We start from the raw sequence: 26,480 nt of genomic DNA on the forward strand, positions 1-26,480 counted from the left end.
AGATGCAGAGAGGGAGAGTGGAGCTACAAATTCCAATGAATGCTGATGTTATTTTTTCCTTCCCATAGGGAACCACAGTCAGATATCTCGAGTGCCTGTTGCTATTAAAGTGCTGGATGTCAATGACAACGCCCCTGAATTCGCATCCGAATATGAGGCATTTTTATGTGAAAATGGAAAACCCGGCCAAGTAAATATCTCCATGTTGTTAATGCTGAATATGTTTGTATACAACTGTCTCATATTTAATTAACCTGCATTATCGTGTGCATTTGAATTGGTTTGAGCTTCAAAAAATCACAGGCATGAAACACATCCAAATGGGAACAGAAGGGAATATTTGTCTTTTTAAGATGTTAATTCTCTTCCTACTTATGACCAAACTCGCTCATAAAAGTGGAATGATGTGCTCTCCTATGACCCAAAAGCCAAATCATTGTCTTAAAATACATCAGATATGGATTATAGCTGGGGACTGTTTTAGAGTGCAAGAGCTTGGTCTGGCCTTCATTCACATGGCCAGAATCTAGTAAAGAGCTCATGGAAAACAAGCAATTTTGTTTTATATTGGAAAGAAGAACACATAAATGTGGACCCCAGAAAATCAGTAGTTTATAGAATGTTCTATGTAATGAGACCTACATCTATACATGTGCATGTAAGTTTAGGTTAACACAAGATAGACAACGATATTTAGATATGCCCATAAGGCATGTAGATTTGTAGAGATGGGATTCATATTGCATAGATAGAGATAATGAAGACAGAAAAAAAAAAAGGACAGAAAATAAAGGCATAAAACAGAACAGACTGCAATATACAAAAGATGCAAAGAGTGAAAAATGGGAAAGAAAGGAAGGGGGAGGGAGGGAGGGAAGGGATGGTAGGGAGGATAAGGAATAAAATTTATGGACAAGATCCACAGAAACCACTATACTCTGAATGTCAAAATGCAACTAGCCTGTGTAAAGTATTCCAAAACCACAAATGTAATAGAGTTATTTTAACAAGGTGCCGAAGTACTGTATGTTTAAGAAATTTATCATTTTTCAACTTCCTAATTTATTTCTGGATGGTGACATTTTAATCTAAATAAACAGCAGCTGACAGCATGACACTGGAGTTGTTAATCCAACTATTCTTGTGCCTCATGTGGGTGTTAGGAATTAAACTTACTATTTGTCAAGAAGCTTACCTGACAAGAGTCATATTTTTTTTTTATCCTAAAGAAAAGAATAGGACTGTAGATATCCAGTTCTACTCTCTTACTTGATATCACAAAGGATAAAGGGGTAATCTGCCCATAAGACAGTGGGCAAATTCTTGTAGACAATTCTTGTTTATCTAAAGGCTTAGCTTCCCTCTGCAAAGACTATGAAAAACCAAAGCAACAAAAACAAACGAACTAACAAACAAAACACAAAATATACTCTTCACACAGCAAAACTAACATTCTTAAAATAAAATATTTGTTTTTTAATTAACTAAGCACAGCGTTCTTATCAAAACATTCACTCTTAACAGTTTTTTTTCCATATTCCAATACCAAAATTAGCCTTGTTTCTTATTTCATGACATAGAATTGTCAGGTTTGTATCATGCCTTTCACACATTTTCATTTATGATCCTTAAAACATTTTAATTTATGACCCTTATTGGCATAAGGTATGTGTGTGTATGTGTGTGTGTGTGTGTGTGTGTGTGTGTGTGTGTGTGTGTGTGTGTGAGTGTGTGTGTATTTCAAATCATACACATGTGGGCGTGCATGCATGGTTGTGTGTATGTGTATGCACATGCCTGTGTTCACAAATGTCAGTGATATTATTTAGTCAGGGTGCTGGATTAGTAAGCAGAAAGAGTTTGATCAAAATATTGCAGGTCAGGTTCAAGGGTATGGTTGTTAAGTGGACCAGAAAATTGATAGGATAACAGCCGGCCAAGGATATAAGCTAGACATTTATATATCATACAGAATCTGTAAAATACATTAGAATTTAAATAGAACTTCATTGCTCATGCAGAACTCATCACACAAGTTCAGAGTCAATGGCATTGACTGCTCACATGTTGGCCTTAATAGTAATATCAATAGGAATGCTCCTTGAATCTCTAGGGATCTGGAGTTTTACCCTGTGGAATTTGACTGTTTCTCAAGTTTTGATGATTTTTTTTCAGCAGTTCTTCTACAATTCAGAAAACAAAACAAAACAAAACAAAACAAAAAATAAACAAAAGACATTGCATTGTTTCGTCACCTATTCTACTCAACATCAAAATAAAAAAGTGGATTCTTTGTTTTATGAGTTTTGCAAATTATAATGAATGGTTTATTGTGTGAACAAATGTCTTTGCTGTGTATGTGTCACTGCACTCTGCTCCCTAATGAATGTGCTTTCAGCATGCTTACTGTAGTTTTATTCCCATGTAGGGATCAACCATTGTTTTGCACTGGTTTAGGTCATGGAGCTAACTGGGTGTGGCATGTACTGCTTTTTACAAGTTTCTTGGACTCTGAATCTTTTGTGTCACCCAGAACTTATCTAGGATTCTTTATACCATTTCTGCCTGTTAATTATTGAGTATCTAATTATTTCTACTCCCCCCCGACATACATTTTAGTATACTACACAACATAGTATGCACCTACGGAGTGTGAAATGCATGTATTTCTTTTTCCTTTCCTTACTTACAGTTTTAGACAATTTCTCATTATGTGGACTAGGATGGTTTTGAACTCAGGATGTCACTAACGTTGTTCTCAAACTCATGATCCTTTCTGTCTCAGTCGCCCCAATTGTGACAGTATAAGCAAATACCACTACATCCAGGTTGAATATATGTTTAGTCATCTCTCATTATATTATACAAATGGTTAACTCACTTCAGTATTACAATGTTCATCCTTGGTAATCCTAATATCATGAGAGAAAATATTTAAAAAAGAAGTATCACTCACTACATTGATTGTCACTTAGTATTGATCACCAATTAATATCTGTTGGAAAATAACCCCAGAAAGATAACAATCACACTCAAATGGCTTGTATTCCTTGAAGAATCACATTTCTAGATCAACTTCTTGGAGAAGCAGCTTTTTCAGAGCCTTCACATGTGGAAATCTTTTAGCAATGTTCTGGGGCTAGCTCTTAAGGAGAGTATGGCCTGGATCAAAAGGCCATATGCAAAACGATTTTATAATCCCTCACAAAAAGGGAGTCTAATGTCAATATAGAGTTAGAGAGTCTATTGCAACATGCTTGTTTCAGTGGGATTCGATTGATCAAACACAACCAGAACTAAAAGGAGGCAAGGAGAGAGGTCCATTTGGCTGGTCTAGGCAATCAGCCCCACTTCATAATTCATCTTTATTAAAAGAGGTATAACTGTGTTTTGTAAGAAGAATAGTGGACCACACTTGTCTCTACGACCATCTTAAAATCATGAAGTTAAATGTGAAGATTATAAAACTGGTTTCCTCAAGAGGACAACAATGACTGTCAGAGAGAGGCGGACGTCATTGTCCTTCACAGACAATCAACCCAATTCTTCTTGTTTTAGAATATTTTCAGTGGTCCTGCTAAACAACTAATGTTACTGAAATATTTTGGATTGCTATTTACTATACTTAAACACCATGCCAAGTAGATATGAATTGTCTAGTATCACGTGATATCAAGTGGTTTACACCAGTAGAATTTACGTCGATCAAAATCTGATCTCTACCAAGCAATTGGCTCTCCATTTCATGAGAAGCATAGAAAAGATCTCTTCACCTAAGCCTGACTAATGCTCCACATAAAACTGGGAATATGCATCACATTAAGAATATGTCCAATTGTTGATAATTCTGATTTAGAGGATGGTTTTCGTCTGTACGTTTTCAGTGAACATCAACTATATCCAGGGTTTGGTTAGGCATGAGAAATTCCATTGCATGTAATATATGAGAATCAGAATTTTTATCATCATATAACTTTCTTTCTGATACATGTGCATTTATTTAGAATTTACAGTTTCTCAAGAAACTCTTTCAAACTCCCAGCAGAGAAAGAAACTAAGTGGACCTAAAGAGAGAATAATACTTCATCAGGAAAAGTCTTCAGATTCTAGGATAAGTTCCACAGGGACAGAAAACAATTGACTGAAGATTCAGTTGGGGATAAATTGGAGTCTATCAGAAGACAACAGTGATCTGGCTGGCAGGTGGAGGAACAGGTCACAAATGTGCAGGGACTGGTTGGTGTCTTTCTTCAGTGCACTTGACAACTCCACATTCAGAACAAAACCTGGAAAAGCAGTGTAGACCAGCATTCACAGACCTGTTCTGCATCTTATTGCCTTAATTGGCTTTTTCTAGGATTTTACTTTAGATTCTAATGTCATCCTAACAGAGACTTGCTTCCAAGAGTTCCTCAGCCCAGGGACTCAACAGTTATATATATATATATATATATATATATATATATATATATATATATATATATATATTTTTTTTTAGCTTGAGTCGAGGTCCCCTCTTTAGTATTTTAAGTACTCGGATGGCAAGTTGCTAAAGCTTTTCATTCTTTCATAAAACAGCTTATTTTGTTCTTATAAATGAATTTAATGAACTGTAATTGGAGTTTCATCAACATCTATATTAACAGAGAACTGCTGCTTAGACTGAAGCCATGCTTTCTAGATGATAAAAATGAATGCAGAAAAATCAAAAGACCTTAGCTCCCTCTCACAAATGTTATCTATCTCTAGCAACATTGCAGCCATATAACATTTATTTATTAATGTCACATCTCGCCAAAACATAGCCACTCACACTTCTGAATGATATGTAGCATAGTTTCCATATAAAGCAGAGAAACATAATTTTAGGATTATGTCTCTAATTTATTTCATTCAGCAATGAGGCATATTTCAAAAGATATTACTGCGGAAAAGATTGCTTTACTCTCTGACAGGCAGGATGTATGCTAACCTCTTTGGATGAACATTTGTTCATTTATGCATTGCACAATAATAATTGTGAAACATCAATGGGAGAGACAATGTGCAAGTGTAGAAGCATTCTCCCGAACCCTGAAGAGGAGCATGTCGTAAACACACTAGACTGGAGGAATCATTTCATTTAAGTGTGTTCAGTTAGAAGAAAATAAAGGTTAAAACAGGAAACCGGAGAACACCGAAAATTGCAGTGATCTAAGGTACTGTCAGATTTTTGCTTTGTTTCGTTTTTCTAATTTGTTGTTACTTAAAGTGAGACTAGAAAATGAGAAAGGACTGGAAATTAAGGAGAGCTACTAGCCAGCAACTTAAGCCAGAGCAGAATTTTCAGCAAGATATCTGTTTGAAACCAAGACCTGACTGAGAATAGGAATCAAGCACTAGATTAGAAAGTCTGAATAGAATTTATATCCAATATTTGTGAATATAAGCATACACTATAAAGTGGTAAGAGTGTTTAGGAGTCTGTAACTGCCAAACACGGTAGTGAGTGCTTTTGTCTTAGGTGTCCACAGTGGAGCCAGAAGCAATTGGAGCTGTTTGCTATATGTAGGAAACTATATAGGAACATTTACCATATCATCGACACTATTGGTTGAGGAATTTGGCACCTGTAGACAGTGCGTAGCTTCAGAAACCAAGGCTGAAGAACAGTGTGGTATTTCGTTCTCTTTCATTTTAAGACAGAATCTCACAAGGCTAAGTGGACTGACCTGGCCTATGACATTTGAGAGGAGGCTAGCCTGGAACTCACAGAATTTCAACACCTCTGTATTGGGATTAAAGGCATGTACCACCACAGACTAAATAAAGGTCTTATGATGCTACAGAAATGCTCCAGATTCAGCTTTTGAAAGTGCTAAACCCTTTGCCATTTCTAGAGACTCATTGTACTTCCCAAGGAAGAAGAATTTTGAAATTGTGTGAGTATTCAAAGTAATGTTTAGGAAAGTAGCCATGAGAACATTAAGAATCTGAGTACAAGTGAGCAACACTAACAAAGGAGAAAGCATACATCAAGCTCCGAGAAAAATATTATACTTTACCTAAATTCTATGAACCATTGGATAAAAAGAAAGAAATCATCATAAGAAACGTAAAGATAATTATCCCTTGTAAATATAGTGAAGAATGAATTTTTAACTTTGTTCATTTGGCTGTTAGTTTCTGAGATCTTTTCTAATAAATATAAAACAAGAAATTAAAATGAAGGTGTTTTTAACACCTAAGAAGCAGCTGTTATAGGGGATTTAATTTTAACTTTTCCATCAGAAGCCTTTTTCCGTGATATATCTGCATACACAGGAGGGAGGCAGGATTGATTTAAAGCAGAGAAAATTGATGACCTCAGCAGAATACATGAAATACTCCTTTTTACTTGCTTGTGGGTAGAGTAAAGAGATAGTTAATAGAATTCATAAAACCATATATGGGAACAGGATGTTGAGAAACTTTTAAAGAGGCTTACTAGCAGGAGCATGGCTGGCAGCACCAGCACAATTTTGTGATAATGAAAGGATGTGTGATAAAATACAATTGAAGAGTGTGGTGAAGAGTGTGACATACAAATGTCAGCTATATTCAAGAATACAGTTTTATGACTCAAAATTAAGGAATAAGGATTAACTTAAACCACCCTACCGTAGGAAACCCTAGGCATGTAGGTATTAAAATATGCATAAACACATGCGCATATGGCTTTTAGTTCTGAGGCAGAGCTCCATGTATCCTGTGTTAGCCTGGAACTCACTATGTAGTCAAAGGTAGCCTGGAACTATAGATTTCTCTGTCTTACCCTCCCAGACGCATAACTATATACTTAAAATTTCAATATTTTTTGCAATTAGCTATCAATACAGGTAGAACATGTCTTGTTTAAAATCAAACATTAAAATTTCTCCGAATCAAAAAAAATTTTGTGCTCAATCATGGCATCTTGTGTGGAAAATTTTTACAGGTGACCTTAAATGAGAGGTCACAGTGAAAACACAGTCAAGAATATAGCTTATGGAAGAACATGTCCTGATTATTTAGGAAGATCTGGGTTCAGTCTCGGAAACTACATTCACTGGAAAGAGTGTAAGCCAAGAGACAAACTAAATTATATCAAATTATCACGAATTGACATATGTAGGTAGGCATGAAACAGAGTAGACAATATCTTACCCTTTAGATATCTCATTATATATTTATATATGCAAATATTCCACAATTCTAAATATGCCTTAAACTTATGATTCTAAGGCACTTCACTTTAAATAAGGAATAGATAACATGGGTATATTTAAACAGTGTCAAAGTGCAAATACATGCATTATTGGAATCACAGGTTTCATGTTTTCCTGTTATTATTATATCATTTGAAGTAGTTTCCAGAAGTATCGCAAAAATGTATCCTAAAAAAGTTAATACTACAGAAAACAAGCTACAGTTCACTCTTTGGGCAACTCTTCTGATGATTTACAGATGCCATATTTTTCAATGGAAAAGGAATAATCAAGACATTCCTTTATTATAATCTGTATGAATCTTTGGATAGGATTAGTTTGTTTGAATTTTTTAAGATCCCTTGTTTCTATATATAGGAACACATAGTGTCTAAATCTCATGTCAAGCCTTTGTACAGCATGTAGAAGAAACGCTTACTTTATTACAGGTTCTATCCCTGTTATTCTGGTCCTTGCTCTTGCTGAGAGTGATGCTCATGAGAGATGGTGTAAAATCGGTTTAAAGATCTAAGATGAATTCTTGCTGTATGGGCTTTAAACTTATTCGCTAATCAGTAGACATTTGGGGGCATATGAAAGTCAGGTGAACAAGGCACATCTTTGTTTCATTGGTTTTTCTAAGGTGTGGGGAGAAATATGATTTTGAAGAAAGTAATACTGACTCTTGCTACTAAGAGGATTTAAGCATAGACTTTCTACTTATGGGTTCAAATTGGATTCAAAGGTATTGAAAAGATGGAGAAATGATGGCTACCATTCTATAGCCTTCAAGTGGTACAATACACCTTCCTATAAACCTTAACAAGCTTTGCATATATGTATGAACTGGAAGGTATAAAGGACAGTATTTCTAAAAGGGGGTTTCTGAAAACAACTTGTGCTGCAGCATAACAATGTATGGGTTGGGTTGGCTTGGCTTGGCTTGGTGTGTGTGTGTGTGTGTGTGTGTGTGTGTGTGTGTGTGAGAGAGAGAGAGAGAGAGAGAGAGAGAGAGAGAGAGAGAGAGAGAGAGAGAGAGAGAGAGACAAAGAGAGACAGAGAGAGAGAGACAGAGACAGAGACAGAGAGAGAGAGACAGAGAGGCAGAGAGACAGAGAGAGAGAGACAGAGAGAGAGACAGAGAGAGACAGAGACAGAGAGAGAGAGAGACAGAGAGAGAGAGAGAGAGACAGAGACACAGAGAGACAGAGACAGAGACAGAGAGAGACAGAGAAAGAGAGACAGAGAGAGAGACAGAGAGAGACAGAGAGAGATTGCATATTTTAGTGTATGTTGCTAAATAAGGTTGAAAAACACGAAATTAAACATTTTAAGAACATTAACTTAAGAACACTTTGTTTAATTACATTCTTCTTGTATAATACTGTTGAAAGCAAGAACATGCACAATGAAGACACATGGCTCACCTTCCAGTCTCCATCATATTAGGAACCCCAGTCTAAAGTTACTGAGGCACATATACAGAAAATGTAAAAGTCAGTGAGTTATGGGTCAACCTTGCCAACTGGTGAGAAGAATATAGATAGTCTTTAATGAAACATATTAAGTATGGGACATAGGCAATATCTTTTTTATACTAATACATTTCCTAAGGTTTACTTCTAGTACATGGTAAGGATTAACAGGGATGAAAAAATATGCCTATCATCACTTACTTATTCATCTATCCACTAATTCGCTTATCCAACACCTACTATGTAGTTGCTTGCTCCTCCATACAGACATTTTATAATAGCAGAGGGAGGGGAGAATTTCACAGACTGTCATGTTTCAAGACCTAAGAACAAGTCAATGACAGTGGCAATGTTGTCATTGATCACACAATACTCTTGTTAACAGATCTGACCTTCAAATATGCAAAATACTAGGAAAATACAATTTTAATAATAATTTTAAAATCCCATGAAAATTTATAAGCATGAATAATAATTTTTAGAACAGGATTTATGGTATGATACATATTATAATTTTTTTCTAGTTTCTTTCTTTAAAAGAAAATAGATGAGTTTCAAGAAATTCAATGTCTGTATGCTTCAGAATGCATGCATGGCCGTGAAAGGCATTCCCTTCATAATACCCCAAATAACTTTGCCTTATATTTTTGAGGTGCGGGTGTCAGTTTTAATCTCTAATGAAACAAAAATATCACAACAAATTATTAAACCTTATATATCTTAGTTGTAACAGTAACTTTATAGATAGAAGATAAGATATCCAAACTGAAAGATATGTACAAATTCTCATCTGTTAATTCTCTGGACAACTATATGAGTTGCCGTGAAAGAGATTTTAAATTATTTAAGTATCAGCAGAGCTCACAAGACCTCACACCAGAAACATTCAGATTTCTACTTGCCATCTCTGCATTTGCCTCTGTAATGGAACTGTCTGGGGGCTCACTCCGATGAATACATCTGCCCTTCTTTTGCTTCCACTGTTTAAACTAAATGCATTCAGATATTATTACATCATGGGAATTTTCAGCCTCCTTACTATGGATATCTTAATGAATTTTAATGGTTCAATGCCCTTCAAATGATCTACCAGCATCCACATTATATAAAATGTCCAAGCAGTAGTTCATCTGCATTAAAATAAAATGAAGTGTCAAATATAGTTTAACCTAAAACATTAACCATAGGCAATTTATGGGATGTTTGGAAAGTCAGTTAGATTCTCCATTTTAATAACATTCTTCCCCAAAACATGATGAACTTAACATTGAATGACTCCCACAATAAACTTTTTCCTACCTATGATTAAGATCCATGAGCATCACTATTTTCTGTAATGGATTTAAACAAAAATTGTTTCCAGACTTAAACCCATACCAGAATCCTATGCGTTATAGAACTTGTATAGTGATATGCCCTGCCCTGACACTTTCTCATTTGATAGTGTTAAGGGTAAGATTCAAATAATTATGTTTCTAATGAGTCCTGGTTGACATAAATGATGACAAAAGCATGCTTTGTTCCTAGTATGATGTTCAGACAAAAGTTCTGAGATGTGGTTTGGTATGTAGCTGTATGCCTTTCCTATATGTAAAATAAATTATGGATTGCTTGCATTGTTTTCATTATGGTGTGTTCACTAATCAAGTAACTCTTACGTGTGTTATTTCATCAACACATTATAGCTGTTACACTCACATTATATATAAATACTGTGTATACTAGTATGTCACCTAGGTATACCATTAGAATGCACTTATTTATGACTGACCTCCATACCATGTTATGAAAAATTATCTCTTCGACTGTTTCATTATTCATATACACTCACATATATAGTGAATGACTTCAACAGTTGAACTTAGCAATGGAATGTCTTTGGAAACAAGAGTGAGTAATGAGCAAAAGTATGGCACACCTGATTCAAAGGAGACCCCTTTCATGCCTTTGACTTTATAACATGAATTTTTAACCCAGTTATTCTTATCTAGAGGGGTCAGTTTGTACTTGTCTCTTAAATAAAAGCACCTTCACCACGCTCTAAAGAGTTTTGTTCATTAAACATTTTCTCATCTTGTCCTTTCATTCTAATTTATTTTTATGGAAATATGACCCCAGGACCCCTCTATACTGTTAAATGTCCAATATATACTATATATTTAGCAACAGTAAATATAATTTCTTTTTTTTTCATATATTGTTAGAATTACATCATTTCCCTGTTTGAGTAACCACAATTTTCTAACTACCAAATGTCATGACACCAATAAGAAGCAATTTCCTTTGAAAAATAAACAACAGTAATGATTATGAATAACATTTCATTGTACACTTTATAAGAGTATTCTGTAAATTTAAAAAATATTAATTTACCCATGAAAAATACTCTTTGTTCTTTTACACATTAAAGGAAACTACGCTTCAGCATGTCAAAAACTGCTTTCTTAAAAAAGGAATGCTAAAACTGTGACTTCAGTGTGGAATGTTTAATTTACAATTGCCTCTGTGTTTAATGATAAGCTGCATTTGCAGCCACTATATGTCATAGGACAGCTCAAGCTAACTGCAAATGTAGTGAGTGTTAGAGAATGTAACTGTATTCTTCTCTTAAGAAAATGTAAGCACAATGTAAACACTAATATTTAACTTCAGTGTGTTTCCAAATATGTTGTAATGGTACAATGTAAAAGCTCAAAAATACTGAAGTTTTGAAATCATGGTTCTTACACAAGCACAAGTCATAAGTCACAATACAGTAGTGACCCATTCACAAAGCGATCATTTTTCTTTTTTTCGAAAATTTCAAAGACTACTTCAGCACTCATAATCAAATATACACAGTGTATTTAGAACCACCATCATTATATACTCAATATTTTATTATTATGAGAGCTTTTTATTTTTTCTATTTTTAAAATTTTTTAAATTTATTATAATTCATTCATATTACATCCCGATTGTTTTCCTCTTGCTTATATCTCCCCTGTTCCCACGCTCTCTCCCTCTTCCACTCTGTTCCCCTCCTCTAGACCACTAACAGCAGGGACCATCCTCCCGACCATATGACCACAGCCTATCAGGTCTCATCCAGATAGTCTGTTTCTCCCTCCTCTGTGAGAGCTTTCTCTTTTTCTTTAAAACAATTTTTATTAAATATTTTGTACATAAGCATTTATATTATTATACACATATACATTAACTATCTACATCAAGAAGAACCACGAAACAATCAGAAATTATATATATATATATATATATATATATATGTATGTATGTATATATGTTACATTCATAGTGTTTTGGCTATTTGTATTTGACAACCTTAAAGAAAACATCTTTCCTATCTTGGTGAGTCTGAAATTTTGAATGCAAATCAATATCTATCAAATCTCATCATTATCAACTTAAAACATCTATAAAGACCTAAAAATACATTACCCCAAAACAACTAGGTTTAATTGCCAAACTGAACTCTCTGGACTTCACCCCCATTAGAAACTTGAGAAGGAGCTTTTTCTTGTCACCCAGTTTTGTTATATCTATTATCACCTTTGCTGCAGTGATTCATTCATATTGGAATCATAAGGTAGCTAACTGCAAAAGAAATATAGCCCTATTATTATTATTATTATTATTTTTACTGTGTGAGCTATTGCCCAGTGTTTTACATCAATGTGAAATTGATGTAATAAATATCATAGAATCCTAAATGAATATTAAGACAATCCTCTGTCATCCCAGGAAACAACATGGCATTAAGTTAATATTGCTTTTGCAAATGACCCTAGTGTACTCCATGTTGGATTCCCAAGTCTATGTCTAACTAACCAGTTCTCTGCACAGTGGTGATGCCTATAGGCTATGCATCATCTCAGGATACAGTGCTAAGCATTGTTTGCATATGTGATTCACTAGCTTTAAAAAGAGTCTTTGTTATTGGAAGAGTTACAGATGCAATTCCTCGAAAAGGTTTCTTGCAGGGCTGCTTGTTTGAGGGCCACTCTTTTTGGCAACCAGTCCTAACCTGATGGGTAAAGAAGACTTGTGAGGATTCAAGGTTTAAATCTTACCTCCAAGATCCTCCCAAAAGCCCACTCCAATCACTGTAACAGTTCCAAATCTCATTCTAGATGCCCGTAAATACTCAAATTGGAAAGAAAACCTGTAATTGCCCAGTGGAGTTTTCAAATACACTTAACTTTGCTATTCCAAGCCACAGACACCAAATGGAAACTAAGGTAATGCTCTTAATTTTCATCAATTTATCACAGCTGAGGTTTTAAAGTGATGGATTTTGCTCCACAGTCTTGGCACAAAGCACCCACGACAATTTAGAAAGCTGAAAATGAATCTTCGGGCTAAAGTACCAGACCACAAAAGGGATACTTCTGAGTTATTAAAAGCAACGGGAGCCCTTGGAGTGATCAGAAATGATGATGACAATTTTGTGTTACAGGTCATTCAAACAGTAAGCGCCATGGACAAAGATGATCCCAAAAATGGACATTATTTCTTGTACAGTCTTCTTCCAGAAATGGTCAACAACCCAAATTTCACCATCAAGAAGAATGAAGGTAAATATGCTAGCTCTTTAATGTGATGCAGGACAAACACTGGGTTATGACATGCAGTTTCCTATCCTAACCGGAAAACATGATGGAAATATGTTTTGTTCACTCATGAGTAGCTGAGCGCCACTTTATTAGCTGCATGGCAAGGTAATTGCATCACTTCCTCTTCCTAATACTGAACTTGTAGATAAGAAGACTGTTAATGCAGATTTATGGTATCCCAGGGAGTACGTCAATCCCCTGCCTTGACAAGATGAGAGGACCATTTAACTCCCCTTAAATGCTTCCAGAAATGCTGAGATTCTGAGATTATCTGTCACTGAAAGAACTGGTTCTCACTTTGAAGTTGTTAACTTTTAATTGAATGTTTACGAAGTCCTTAGGGAAAGTCTATTCTAATTTTGCCTGGATTGTGGGTACACAGTACAGGTATTTGTTTTAATCCTCTACCAACTTTAATAACAGCAATTAGATAACAAAAAAAAAAACTTGAAGGGCATTTCTTATCAGTATTATTTGGGAAGGAATACAAATTAATTATATTTCTATGTCTCTGAGTCACAGAGAATATTTGCTCTATTTCATAATTTCTTGAGACCCTTCCTAATATGGCCAGTGTTCCTTTAAGTGTGGTATAGTTTAAGCAAAGGCTGTAGCTCAAATTTTAAAATCTATTTTAATAATACATTAATATTTCTAATGAGCATCTCAGGCTTCATGTGGGTTATTTAGTAAGCAGACTAGTGGTTGTCTCTGACATGGACTCTGTTGCCTGCTTTCTGATCACTCCCACCTGGTGGGGCTGCCTGGCTATGTCACAAGAGGGAAGAGGATGCTCTCAGTCCTGATACTATTTGACCTGCTGGGGTGGTGTGTGGGGGAGTCCCCTTTTCTGAGGAATAGAGGATGTGGGATAGAAGGTAAAAAGAGGTACGGTGGGATCAGGAGGAAGGGAAGAGGGGCTATGTTTGGGATGTAAATTGAATGAATAAATTAATTTAAAAAACCAAAATATTTAATCAGCTTTATTAAATTAACTTTATTTTGGCTATAATACCTTAGTCTTAACTCTTCTGAGTTTGTTTTTTTCTGTAGGCATTTCTATGCTTTCTAAACGCTCCAAATAGAATTTATATTCAACTAGCATAGGAAACTTTGGTTCATGATAACTGTTTGGAATATTGCTATCTTTGTTGAAGGAGGTTAATGGATTTTGAAGAAATCCTGTTATGAAATAAAATAGCATTTTATGGCTCATGTTAAATGTTTCATGGCCTTGCCTTTCACTGCAATGGTACTTAGCTCTTTGGGGATGCTTTGATAAATGTGGATGCATCACAGAAAAGGAAGCAAGAAGGTCATTATGCAGACATTACTCACCTAGCCAGCTTCTACGACTATAAACATTAAGTGACAACATTCTGTTCTCTCTCCTTAAAGGTAGAGCATTTTCCTGTTAGTCACACCAATCAGAAACTCTTATCTAAGAACATTCTTCTTCTTCTTCTTTCTTTTTTTTTTTTTTTATGAAGACAAGCAGGCTTAATATATTGTAGAAATCTCATGTATATGCCTATGGTAAAAGCCCATTCATATACCCTAAAGTAACCTGAGAATCTACGCTAATGTGGTACCTGCTTATTTTGACTAAGAGCTAACTGGTATTTAGATTATATTTGGGTAAAATACCCTGCATTTAAAAAGTTTACATGAAATAATGTGCTCTCATTCCCCATATTCAGAGAACTTTATTTTTTTCCTGCCCATTCTGTAAATTCAAGATTGCCTATTTATAGCTGTGCCCCCGGAAGACAAACTGCATACAAGTGCTGCATGAATGAGAAGGTATATTACTGGATTCCAGAGGATGTTTAATTTTGGCCTCTATTTAAAATGACAATAATTCTGAAGGGCAGATGTCATCTGATAACAGATTGCATGGATATTCTCTGAATTTTTGTAATTAGTAAAAAAAAAAAAACCATAGAAAATGTTATGTCATTAGTTCATACATTTCAAAAACCTCTCAATAGTACATTTAAATTTGCATAGATTATCTCTTTTGGTTTTTTACCTAGAAAACAAGCTTAAATTTTGGCCTATCTCCCAGGTCTGAAAATAAGTCTAAGTGTTACAAAAATTACTCTGGATTAAACAAAACAAAACAAAACAAAACACAATAAACCAAAAAACGAGCATTTTGCATACTACAATTTTTCTTTTTTAAATTGTGTAGTCATTTGTTTTGCAAATGGTGACTGTAAAATTTGTTATTCCAAGAGGGAATGTTTTTATTAAAGTGGAAGAAGCTGCTGTTATATTTATGTCTGGAAAACATCATAAACTAGGACTGTCTTGTAGAACGTAGGGCATTTGTTCACTGTGATTCTGGATTCACGATCCAAACATTCAACATTCCCCCATAGTATAAATCATGACCCTGTATGCCCTTAGACTGTATATGTAAACTTTATACACTATTTGCCTCTGCATAGATTATAAATTCATGGACCTAGTTTCATAGGCTACTACTGCTTTGCTATATGGATAGTTATTAGGAAAATGGATGAAACCAAGATGACTTAACAATATACAAAATCAATTAAAATAACCAAAAATTTTGTCAATTTTAAAATGTTTGTACAGAAGGATATATGGCGGATAGACACATAGATAGGAAAATTTGAAGTTGATCTATAATCTGTGAGTATTTTCAATGTTAGGAATGGGATAATTTAAAAGTGATAGTCATTTTTTGTTATTATTTTCTGTTGTTTCTTTAATGTTGGATACATAAGATAAAATCAAATGCTCTATTTATATTTATAGCTAGTAATTATTAATTTTGTTCTTAATCTACACTTATAAATGACTAGGATTTAATGCTGCTCCACTGAGATAATCATGGTTTACAAATTTAAGTCTATGAGAGTAAACCATTTTAAGATTTTGTGATGTCCAATACATCCAAATCCACGTTAGATGAATGGATTACTCTCCCACTTAATTTGATCTTCAAGAAAACAGTTGAAACACTTTACACTTTTAAAGGAACTTACAGTGACGCCTTCTAACTCAAAATTATTGTGGTCTTTCTTTTTAAATAGATTGGTCCTCCTGCAATTTTTCCTTTACTAATTCATAGTCAAAAATAAAATAAAGTAGAAACATGTTGTCTCTTTCTACACAGTTGAATTGTTTCACAAATAATTCACTCTCTATGAATATAGGAATAATATTTTTACTACAATAAGGTGGCAGTTTTCAGTATGGAGGAAGGGGAAATGGAAGGTCAAATATGAAGAGCCATTTATATTATACACATTAAAAATCAGATCATCTTTAATTTTTTAGTTCACAAAATGGCTTCTTCATCTTTGATTTTGGAGAATTTATAAACAAAGACTTTTGCTGACCACATTTCAGTATTGGCCTCTATTCTAACTGGGAAATGTAAAATACCCAACAATTCAATACAAGAAGACAAGGAAGATAAATGGACTTTTTACAGATACTGAAATATTTTGCTTGCAGGAAACTTGAGATCTGCAGAACCTACTTTTCCAAACCTGCACACTGTAGGTAAAATAATTTTTTGATTGGAACAGCAACATTACTGATGGATGAAAAGGTAACTTCAATGGCTTGAATTAAAGCACCGAACTGACTTACCGTAGGGAAATATAGAAACTCAGGGTGTTTGCTTCAAAAATAGTGCATCAGAGGAAAATATAGTCAACTTAAACTTAGTCGTGACTTGGTTATGGTTGAGAAAAATCTAGCCAAAGAATTATAATATCAAGTTAAGTTGTTTTTCTTCCCTTGGATATCTTTGAGCTATCCCTAATTCTATTGAAATACATCTAGTCTAGGGATGTCATTGAGTATCAGTGACAGAGCATCCAAGAAATATATATGAGACCATGGAGTCAGACACCGGCACTGCAAACAAACAAATAATAATCTCATTTTCAAAAAATGATTTTATGTAAATAATGTGAATTGTGAAGTGAGCTTTTCAATAAACATGTCATGCATTAGTTCAGTGTTTATAAAATATTTACATGTTCAGATAATGCTTTGTCACCAGACTTCTATTTCTTTTTTATAGTGAATTTATTTACATTGTAACTCAATTGTTATCCCATTACTTGTATTGTCCCATTTCTCCCTCCCTCCCACTTTCATTCTATTGCCTTCCCCTATGACTGTGACAAAGGGGGACCTCCACCCCACTATATGGTCATAGGCTATCAAGTCTCAGCTGAGTAGCCCGTTTATCCTTTCTCTGAGTACTACCAGGCCTCCCCACCAAGGAGAAATGGTCAAATATGGGGCACCAGAATTCATGTCCGAGTCAGTCCCTGCTCTCCACACAACTGTGGAGAATGTCATGTCCATTGGCTAGATCAGAGTAGGGGTTCTATATTTACTGCTTGTATTGTCCTTGGTGGGTGCAGTAGTTTGAGCAGATCCCCCTGGGCCCAGATCCACCGGTCATGACGTTCTTCTTGTAGGTTTGAAGTATTTTTTCAAAAAAGTCCTTCACTTGCTTGGTTAGAGTTACTCCTAGATATTTTATATTGCTTGTGGCTATCGTGAAGGGAATATTTATCCTAAGTTCTTCCTCTGCATGTTGTCATTTGTATATAGGAAGGCTACTGACTTTTTTGAGTTAATTTTCTATCCATTTTGCTGAAGATGTTAATCAGATGTAGGAATTTTCTTGTGGAATTTTGGGGGTCACTTATGTACACTATCATATCCTCTGCAAATAGGGATAATTTGACTTCCTCCTTTCTCATTTGGATCCCCTTGATCTCCTTTTGATGTCTTGTTGCTCTGGCTAGAACTTCAAGAACTCTATTAAAGAGATATGGAGAAAGTGGGCAGCCTTGCCTGGTCCCTGTTTTTAGAGGAATTTCCTTGAGTATCTCTCCATTTAATTTGATGTTGGCTATTGGCTTGCTGTATATAGTCTTTATTATGTTTGTGTATGTCCCTTTTATCCCCCATCTCTCCAAAACTTTAAACCTGAATGGATGTTGAATTTTGTCAAATGCTTTTTCTGCATCTAAGGAGATGATCATGTGGTGTCTTTCTTTCAGTTAGTTTATGTGATGGATTACATTGATGGATTTCTGTATATTAAACCATCCCTGCATGCCTGGAATGAAGCCTACCTGGTCATGGGGAATGATACCTTTGATATGTTCTTGTATTTGGGTTGTGAATATTTTATTGAGTATATTTGCATCAATGTTCATCAGAGAAATTGGTCTGAAATTTTCTTTGTTGGGTCTTTGTGACGTTTAAGTATCAATATGACTGTGGCTTCATAGAATGAATTTGGTAATGTTCCATGCATTTCTATCTTTTGGAGTAGCTTGAAGAGTATCTATATTAGCTCTTTGAAGGTCTGGTAGAATTCTGTGCTGAAATCATCTGGCCCTGGGCTTTTTTTGGTTGGGGGACTATTAACAACTGCTTCTATATCTGTCAGAGAAACAGGACTATTTAATATGTTTATCTGATCTTGATTCAATTTTAGCAATTGGAACTGATCAAGAAAATTGTCCATTTCCCTTAGATTTTCAAGTTTTGTGGCATATATGCCTTTAAAGTAGGATTTTATTATTGTTTGTATTTCTTCCCTGTCTGTTGTTATGTCTCCCTTTCATTTCTGATTTTATTAATTTGGATAGGGTCTCCCTGCCTTTTAGTTAGTTTGGCTAACTGTTTATCTATCTTGTTGATTTCCTCAAAGAACCAGCTCCTGGTTTTGTTGATTCTGTGAATAGTTCACTTTGTTTCTAATTTACTAATTTCAGCCCTGAGTTTCAGTATTTCCTGACATCTACTTCTCTTGGGTGTTTCTGCTTTTGTCCCCCCTAGGGCTTCCAGATGTGTCATTAAATTGCTTATATGAGATGCTTCCAATTTCTTTATACGGTACTTAGTGCTGTTAATCTTCCTCTTAGCACGGCTTTCAATGTGTCCCACAGATTTGTGTATGTTGTTACTTAATTTTCGTTGAATCTCAGGAAGACCTTAATTTCTTCCTTTATTTCTTCACTCTCCCAGGTGTTATTAAGTGGAGAATTGTTTAGTTTCCATGTGTATGTAGCCTTTTTGATATTTCTGTTGCTTTTGAAGTCCAGCTTTAGGCCATAGTGATCTGATAGGCTACAAGGTATTATTTCAATATCCTTATATCTGTTGAGGCTTAATCTGTGACCTACTATATAATCAGTTTTGGAGAAGATTCCCTGGGTTGTTGAGAAGAACGTATAATCCTTTGTGTTTGGGGGAAAAATTCTGTAAATATCTGTTAGATCCATTTGATTCATGGCGTTGGTTAGTGTCCTTATTTCTCGGTTTAGTTTCTGATTCGCTGACCTATCTTTTGGTGAAAGTGAGGTGTTGAAGTCTCCTACTATTAATGTGTGGGGATCTATGTGTGCTTTAAGCTTTGTTAATAGCTCTCTTACAAATGTGGGTGTCTTTATATTGGGAGTGTAGGTGTTCAGCTTCTCCCAAGAGTGTGGGAGATCCTGCCGGGCCTTGGAGACTGGCCAGGCTAGGTTCTATCTACCCAATTTCGTCGGCTAGGTCCACCACACCCCAAAGCCTGCATATGTTCTGGATCCATTCAGACCACGCGTGCTGTGGCTGGGCAAGGTGCTCACAGTCACCCGGCCTTCCCTGTGGCTCCTGGGGCTCTCCATTGACTGGCATGGGGCTGGTGGGGATGTTTGAGGACAAATTTACTCCTTTCCCTGAGACTTCCCCAGGCCAGGAGCTCTGGTGTTCCACCATCCCACACATCGAATTCAGGCTATAGAGGCCAGTTGCAGTCAGCAGGTGTGTTCTGTTCCAGAGTCTGGGGAGTGGGTTCAGGACCTCCGTGGGCTGTTGGTTGACCTGGGGCCATGCCTGCCTGTGGTCTGCACTGTGCGGGACCTCACCCACCTAGTGCTCTTCAGTCTTGTAGTCTGTGGCTGTCAATCAAGTCCCTGGTCTCCGTGCAGTAGACCAGATACAGTGAGCGATAGGAACGGCCATCTTTGATCCTCCCAGAATTCTATTTCAACTGATGTCCTACTTCAAGTTTATATGTTTGGCACTATTTATACTTTCAAAATATGATTCGTAGTAATATTATTTCTACATATGAGTTACTATGAGTTCAGTTCTCTCATCAAAATACCAGGATAACACTACCTAGCTTCCACTGAACTGTGTTGTGATGTGTGTTATGTATATATGTATAAACATAAACTCAGTCTGAGATATCACTGAGGACATGGACAACCATTCATCAATAAACAGAAAATGGACTTTTTTTTATATTATTCCTATTTATTAACCCTTTAGCACACCTTCAGCATATCACTCCTGACTATGTCTCCTTAAAGTTTTTTCTCCATAGAATTTTTATACAGAAGAGTAATTTTCAAAATTATAAAGACACGTATCCTCATCTAAAGGCTTTGAAGTCAGTCTTCTCACACAATAATATTTTAGTCCCCAAGGTGTTATTTTAAGAAGACAAACGACTTATGAAAGCAGATCAAAGAGCAGGAGGGAGGAGATGGGTTCTCAGATTTAACTGTGAGTATAAAAGCTTTCCCTCTGTGGGTTTCTTTTCTTTCTTTATTTGTTCTGGTTTTTGCATCTCTTTTACGGAAGTGAAGCTCAGGTTTCTCACCATCGTGGGGTACCCCATTTTCAATGTCTGGGTCACTCTCTACCTTAATACTGAGTTGTAGGAAGTCTGAGTGAGACATTTTGCCTAGGTTTGACAACCAGTCTTTGTTTTTCTAAACCTTGAGCTATTGTCAGCTAATTTCAGACTCATTGTTCCCAAATCAAAACCTTACGGCTTAAAACTGAAAGCAGAGTTTTCTGATCCCAAGCCAGCAAGAATGACTGTCAAACCTCCTGTGCAATCCTGAAGACATCTCTTCTTTTTTGCAGGATTAAGGATGGTCCTGCCTTCTTTCCTAGTTAAGCTAGTTACGTGATCCTTAGCTCTTCTTGTTGATCCAGAGTTACTGAATTAGCCACATATGCTCTTTCTGACTAACATAGGCCTTCTTAAGTTCTTCTACCACTCTAGGATGTCGTAAAGTAAAGAAAGGCTATTATAAATTACATTTCTTTCCTCAAAAGCATAGAGGCTGCATCTTTCAGCAGCATCTTTTCCATTGTGCCTGTTTGTATGTAATGGATACCTTTTCTTGTATTCCAGTGTGGGAATTATAGTCAGATCCTGCAGGAAACTTTCCCGGAGCATACTCACCAGAACAAACAGCTGTTATTGCTATATATTTTTCAACCACTGCTCATACAGACCATGGGTTTTCCTTTTCAATCATAAAATGCATGGCTCAGTTTTCACCAAGAGACAGGGGATCACTAATATACAAAATTAGATTATTTGTAAAACTGAAAAGATTTCTGTCTTAGCAATGCATAATTTACTGTTTATTTTCATGTTTATCTTCAGCATATTGTTGGAAAACCACATTTGTATTTATAAACTTCAACTAAGGATAGTATGTAAGTTAGAAAAGTTGAAAATAAATCTATTGTTTAATTCTAATTTATGTATGATTATACAATATGATTCAAAAAAAAAAACCAGGAGATTTTGTTTTATTAGCCTCATGTCATTTTTTAATTTCCATGTTTTTAGTTACCATACTTTCTTTTAAAAATCATAGGGTAAGGGTATCTTCAGAAATAAAGAATTTCCTTTGAAAATATTTTTTTAAATCTTAAAATCATTACTCTGTTGAGATACAGCAATGCCGTTATTGTCTTGTTTTCAGTGTGTGTTATGGGAGACAATTTAGCTTAGACATTGGTGGCCACTGGAAATAATTTGAGTACAGCATATATTTATATGTGTGGCTGCCAAAGTTGTGACTTCTATCAGAGAGATTCTATTTCACTTAGTAAGCAATCATTTCCAGTCCTTGTAGTACATTCTACTAAAAAGAGATCTTTGAAAAAAAATAAAACTGTAAGCCATATCTGCATATTTACCTTAAAGTTGCATTGGTTATTTTCAAGATGCTATGGAATCGACCTGTGCTTTTACAATGATGTTCCCTCAGACTTTTTAAAAAATAGTTTTAAAATAAAATTGTAGGGGTGTGCCGACATTAGGAGCTGTGTGTAGAACAACTTAGAGTAGTTTTTTGCTTTTAGCCAGGCTTGCTTGCATTCTGCGACTATTTATCTGATAGAAGAATTATGTCATTTACTGATTTATCACCTATTTCCAAGCTCAGAAATAGATCTTCGCTGTGTCTTGGTATCAGACAAACTTGACTTTTCCCTGAAAAACAGAACTCAGGGTTAAAATTAAATGTGGAAACAAAATGAACTGTCAGCCTATGCAAATTTTCCTTTTCAAAAAAATAAAAATAAATGTACTAAACGCAGTTGGCAATCATTTCATCTCTGTTCAGCACAGAAGGATGCATTGTGAATTAATTTGAACATTTTGTAGACAAAACATTAGGCGTACACGACATTGTGTCTGGAGATGTGACCTGAATGGTGCACACTGGCTCCTGATGTGTGTTCCCACAGTGTACTGTAGTGCGTAGATGCTAGAGGTAGAAAAGAAGTCGTCAAAGAGGGATGGGAAACAATTTGTAACAACCTGAAAGTGGGAAATATAGATAGACGAACATTTCAAAAGTTGACTGGGAGAATGCAGGACAGCAACAACAACAAACAACACCAGGCTTCATAACAATCCAAATGCATTTCGGATCATTACTTGCCTTCTTATCATCTATAAGAAGTTGTACAGAAACAGGAATAACCATGTGCTGATAATTCTCAAGTACAAATAATATTTGCTCTTAGGCTGTTCTTAATGTTAAAATAGTCAGTAAAGTAAAAACAAAAACGTTCCTGTGATAAATCCATAATTGACAAGTTGGAAATAACTAGCTAACTTAGAAATAGCTAACTTCTCTTTTTCTCATCTTTATTGTATAGTGTTTGTTAGTATCCTCAATCCATTTCATCCACTCACTGTTAAAAATAAAAGCATTCTCAAGAAAAAAGAAATAAGTGTTTGAGTGATATCCAGTAATATGTCTTATCGGACAACATCTGGTAGGCCAGCAACCCAACATGTCAGTGAACAGAGGTAAACAAGAAGAAGGAAAGAGGATTATTTGTATAACTAATGTAGTTCATGGAACATATCCCTCATTATGGTAAGGAAACAAAAACTAAAATCGGGAGTAACAAAGTATAGGAATTTTTTCATACTATTAGAAAGTACAAGCCCTAGGGAGGCAGAGGCAGGCAGATCACTGTGAGTTTCACGCCAGACAGGTCTACAAAGTGAGTCCGGGACACCCAGGGCCACACAGAGAAATTCTGCCTCAAAAAAAAAAAAAAAAGATATGCATGGTTCTTAGAAAATGGAACATTTGAGAGTGGATGGGATGACACCATTTCTTAACTTTTTCCGTCTTTTTACAATTTTTGACATACACATTTATATATATATATATATATATATATATATATATATATAAACTTCCTGCAGCAAGAAGAACCATGAAACAATCAGGAATTGTATAAATGTTTCATTCATAGTGTTTTGGCTGTTTGTATTTGGCAACCTTGAAAAAAATCATTCCTATCTTGGTGTGTCTAAAAGTCTTACTGTAAATTCATACCTACCATGACTCCATTTTTAAGATAGGAGGAACGTATGAATAGAGAGGTATGCTGGTTTTGAATGATAATTTGAATGATCTGGTACAATAAAAATAAAGCAATAAGACAGTGAAGTTGGCTGCCATTTTTATTCTTCATCATTATTCCAGAAGCACTTGAGTTATTCTTTGGATTCAAAGTGTCAAGCTAGATAGATATTAAATTCCTTCCTGGAATAGCGTTTTTCATGGAATATAAATGCTCTACTCCCTGATTTCCCCAACTAGTTAATTTCTAGTCATTGATAGTAAGTTCAAGACACTGTCTCCTCATTTCTATTGTTAGCAGGTTCTGTGAGGTTGGCCAGTTGGCTTCCTCTGCAGTGCCTTATGGCTCCTCGGAAGGCAGGTGAGAGTCAAGAAAAGTCGCTTTCACATACTCTAAGGTTCTCAAAATGGATCATTCATATATTCTCACTCATTTTTGATATCTATTTATTTAGTGCTTCACACATATCAGTGCTCTGCGAGTTGAAAACCAAGTAGTGAATAAAATAGATATTGACTTTCCCTACTACATAGTGTATTTTATTCTCCTAAGGTTTCACTTTTTGAATACCAATTTAATTCTCAGAGAGGATGCTGTAATTTACCAACAATATTTGTCCTGTGGTATCGAAATTCATAACCTCGTCTTGAGAGTACTATGATTTACAGTGGAATGACGCATACTCTAACATCTATATTGTCATAAAATTTCCTCTTAGACCTTACCCAATTTTGTGAGCCTAGCCCTATATAAAAAAGAGTTAGTTTTCATTGATTCTATCAGTTCCACCTTAGGGAAGAATTTGGGTGGTCAGAGACATTGAGACATGGATAGGGGATTAACCACAATATTTCATGTGGATGCTTCCATCATAAGAAAGTCTAGATGAGGGATGCTGAAACACACTATTAAATGCAAGTAAAACATGTTGGTGAGCCCCTTTACAAAAACACAGTGACCTGTGGATACAGTGATTTTTGTTACATTATAGTAAGTGTGCTGTGAGTGACAATTCTATTTTACATATGAGAATGTGAGAGTTATGATCCAATCTCATTATACACAGTTCCTCTTCCTACTTCTATGCCTATTTGGCTTGGATACCTCTTGTCAATTAAGGAAGCTTTCAGCTAATTCTCAGTAAATAATATTGACAGAGGCCATATGATTCATGAAGATGACATTAGCTTGATTTCTGAGATTACTCTATAGATTTCTAAAAATGCTGTGAAAGGGCCGTTGCTGATGTATTTTGTAAAGAAAGATAATTATTATCTATACACCAGCTTTGCTTTCTTAATGGTAGTTTGCTTAGTAGAAGTGCCTCGCTTTTTTGCTTGATTGTATTATTCTCTGACTTTTGAGGCTTCTTATCTTAGTGATTTGGAAAACAAAATGTCAAGGGGAGTACTTGCAATTTATGTAGCAGCCAACATATTTCAGTTTATTTCTAATATTTTAAGAGAAATCACTTCCTGTATATATATATATATGAAATGATGTTTATTCCACATATTGCAGAATAATATCTCCAGATATTAAAACATTAGATGGTAGTATTCAAAGACTAATGTTCTATAACATTAACTTGTCTCTTTCTCACTATGTCATGGCAGGATTCTTGACCCACTCAATAACTAAATTTTCTCATATATTGGAAAACAGGTATTTCCAATATTTCAGATTTTAGTAAATATGCATATTTACTATATATGGATACAAGAACATGAAATAAAACTCTTGAGATATGTAATTATTTGATTCAATTTATTTTGTCATGAAAATATTTCTGAAGAGAAGAAGTGAAGGAAATACTTTTAGAAGTAAGATTTCTCTCTTAAACATTTGGTGATGAAATTTGTGATACACAGGTTATTCAACTGTAGGGTAAATAATAGCCCAATATTTTTAAATTAGTTTATCATAAGATAATCCATGGTTATCAAAAAGAAAAACATGGCCACAAATTTTTTGGCTGTAGAAAGAAGATGAATATTCTTGCTATTCTAATGAGTTTACATGTTATTTTGATGTTTCAAATAACATATTAACTATCACCAACACAGTGGATGTGTGTTTACATGTGTACAAGGTTTAATACAGAAAAGGAGATTAAACAAAAAGCATAATTATCAAATATATACATGCAAAATATATCTTAAAACTTAAAAAATATTTTCAATAGGGTGGGGTGGGGCAAAGTGTTTTCTGCTCATGCTGAAGGGCTTGAGTTTTAATCTTCAGTCAGAAGTTTAAAATGTTTACCATGGAGGTGCTCATCTATAACATAGATTTGGTTAGAGCATAGGGAAACTAATCGCAGGCATCTCCATAGGTGTCAATTGTCTGTGGTGCCAGCAGAATCAATAATTTTTGGATTCAATAAAATATCCTGTCTCAAAAAATAATGTGGATGTTGATTGAGAAACTATCAGACACTGACATCTGAATTTCACATACACACAGTTATGTATATTCACACA

General features: G+C 35.2%; 1 protein-coding gene across 5 annotated transcripts in view; it reads left to right on the forward strand.

The window, feature by feature from the left end:
• CDH8 (cadherin 8) overlaps positions 1 to 26,480 on the forward strand; it is a 386,819-nt gene that overhangs the window by 301,566 nt on the left and 58,773 nt on the right. For all 5 annotated transcript variants that reach the window (XM_084757456.1, XM_084757455.1, XM_084757457.1 and 2 more), the window contains exons 9-10: positions 69 to 190; positions 13,137 to 13,254. In XM_084757456.1, coding sequence (XP_084613582.1) covers positions 69 to 190; positions 13,137 to 13,254 — 240 coding nt within the window. The remainder of the gene's footprint in view (positions 1 to 68; positions 191 to 13,136; positions 13,255 to 26,480) is intronic.

This window comes from Acomys minous, assembly GCF_964271855.1.
Source record: "Acomys minous genome assembly, chromosome: 14".
Taxonomy (NCBI): domain Eukaryota; kingdom Metazoa; phylum Chordata; class Mammalia; order Rodentia; family Muridae; genus Acomys; species Acomys minous.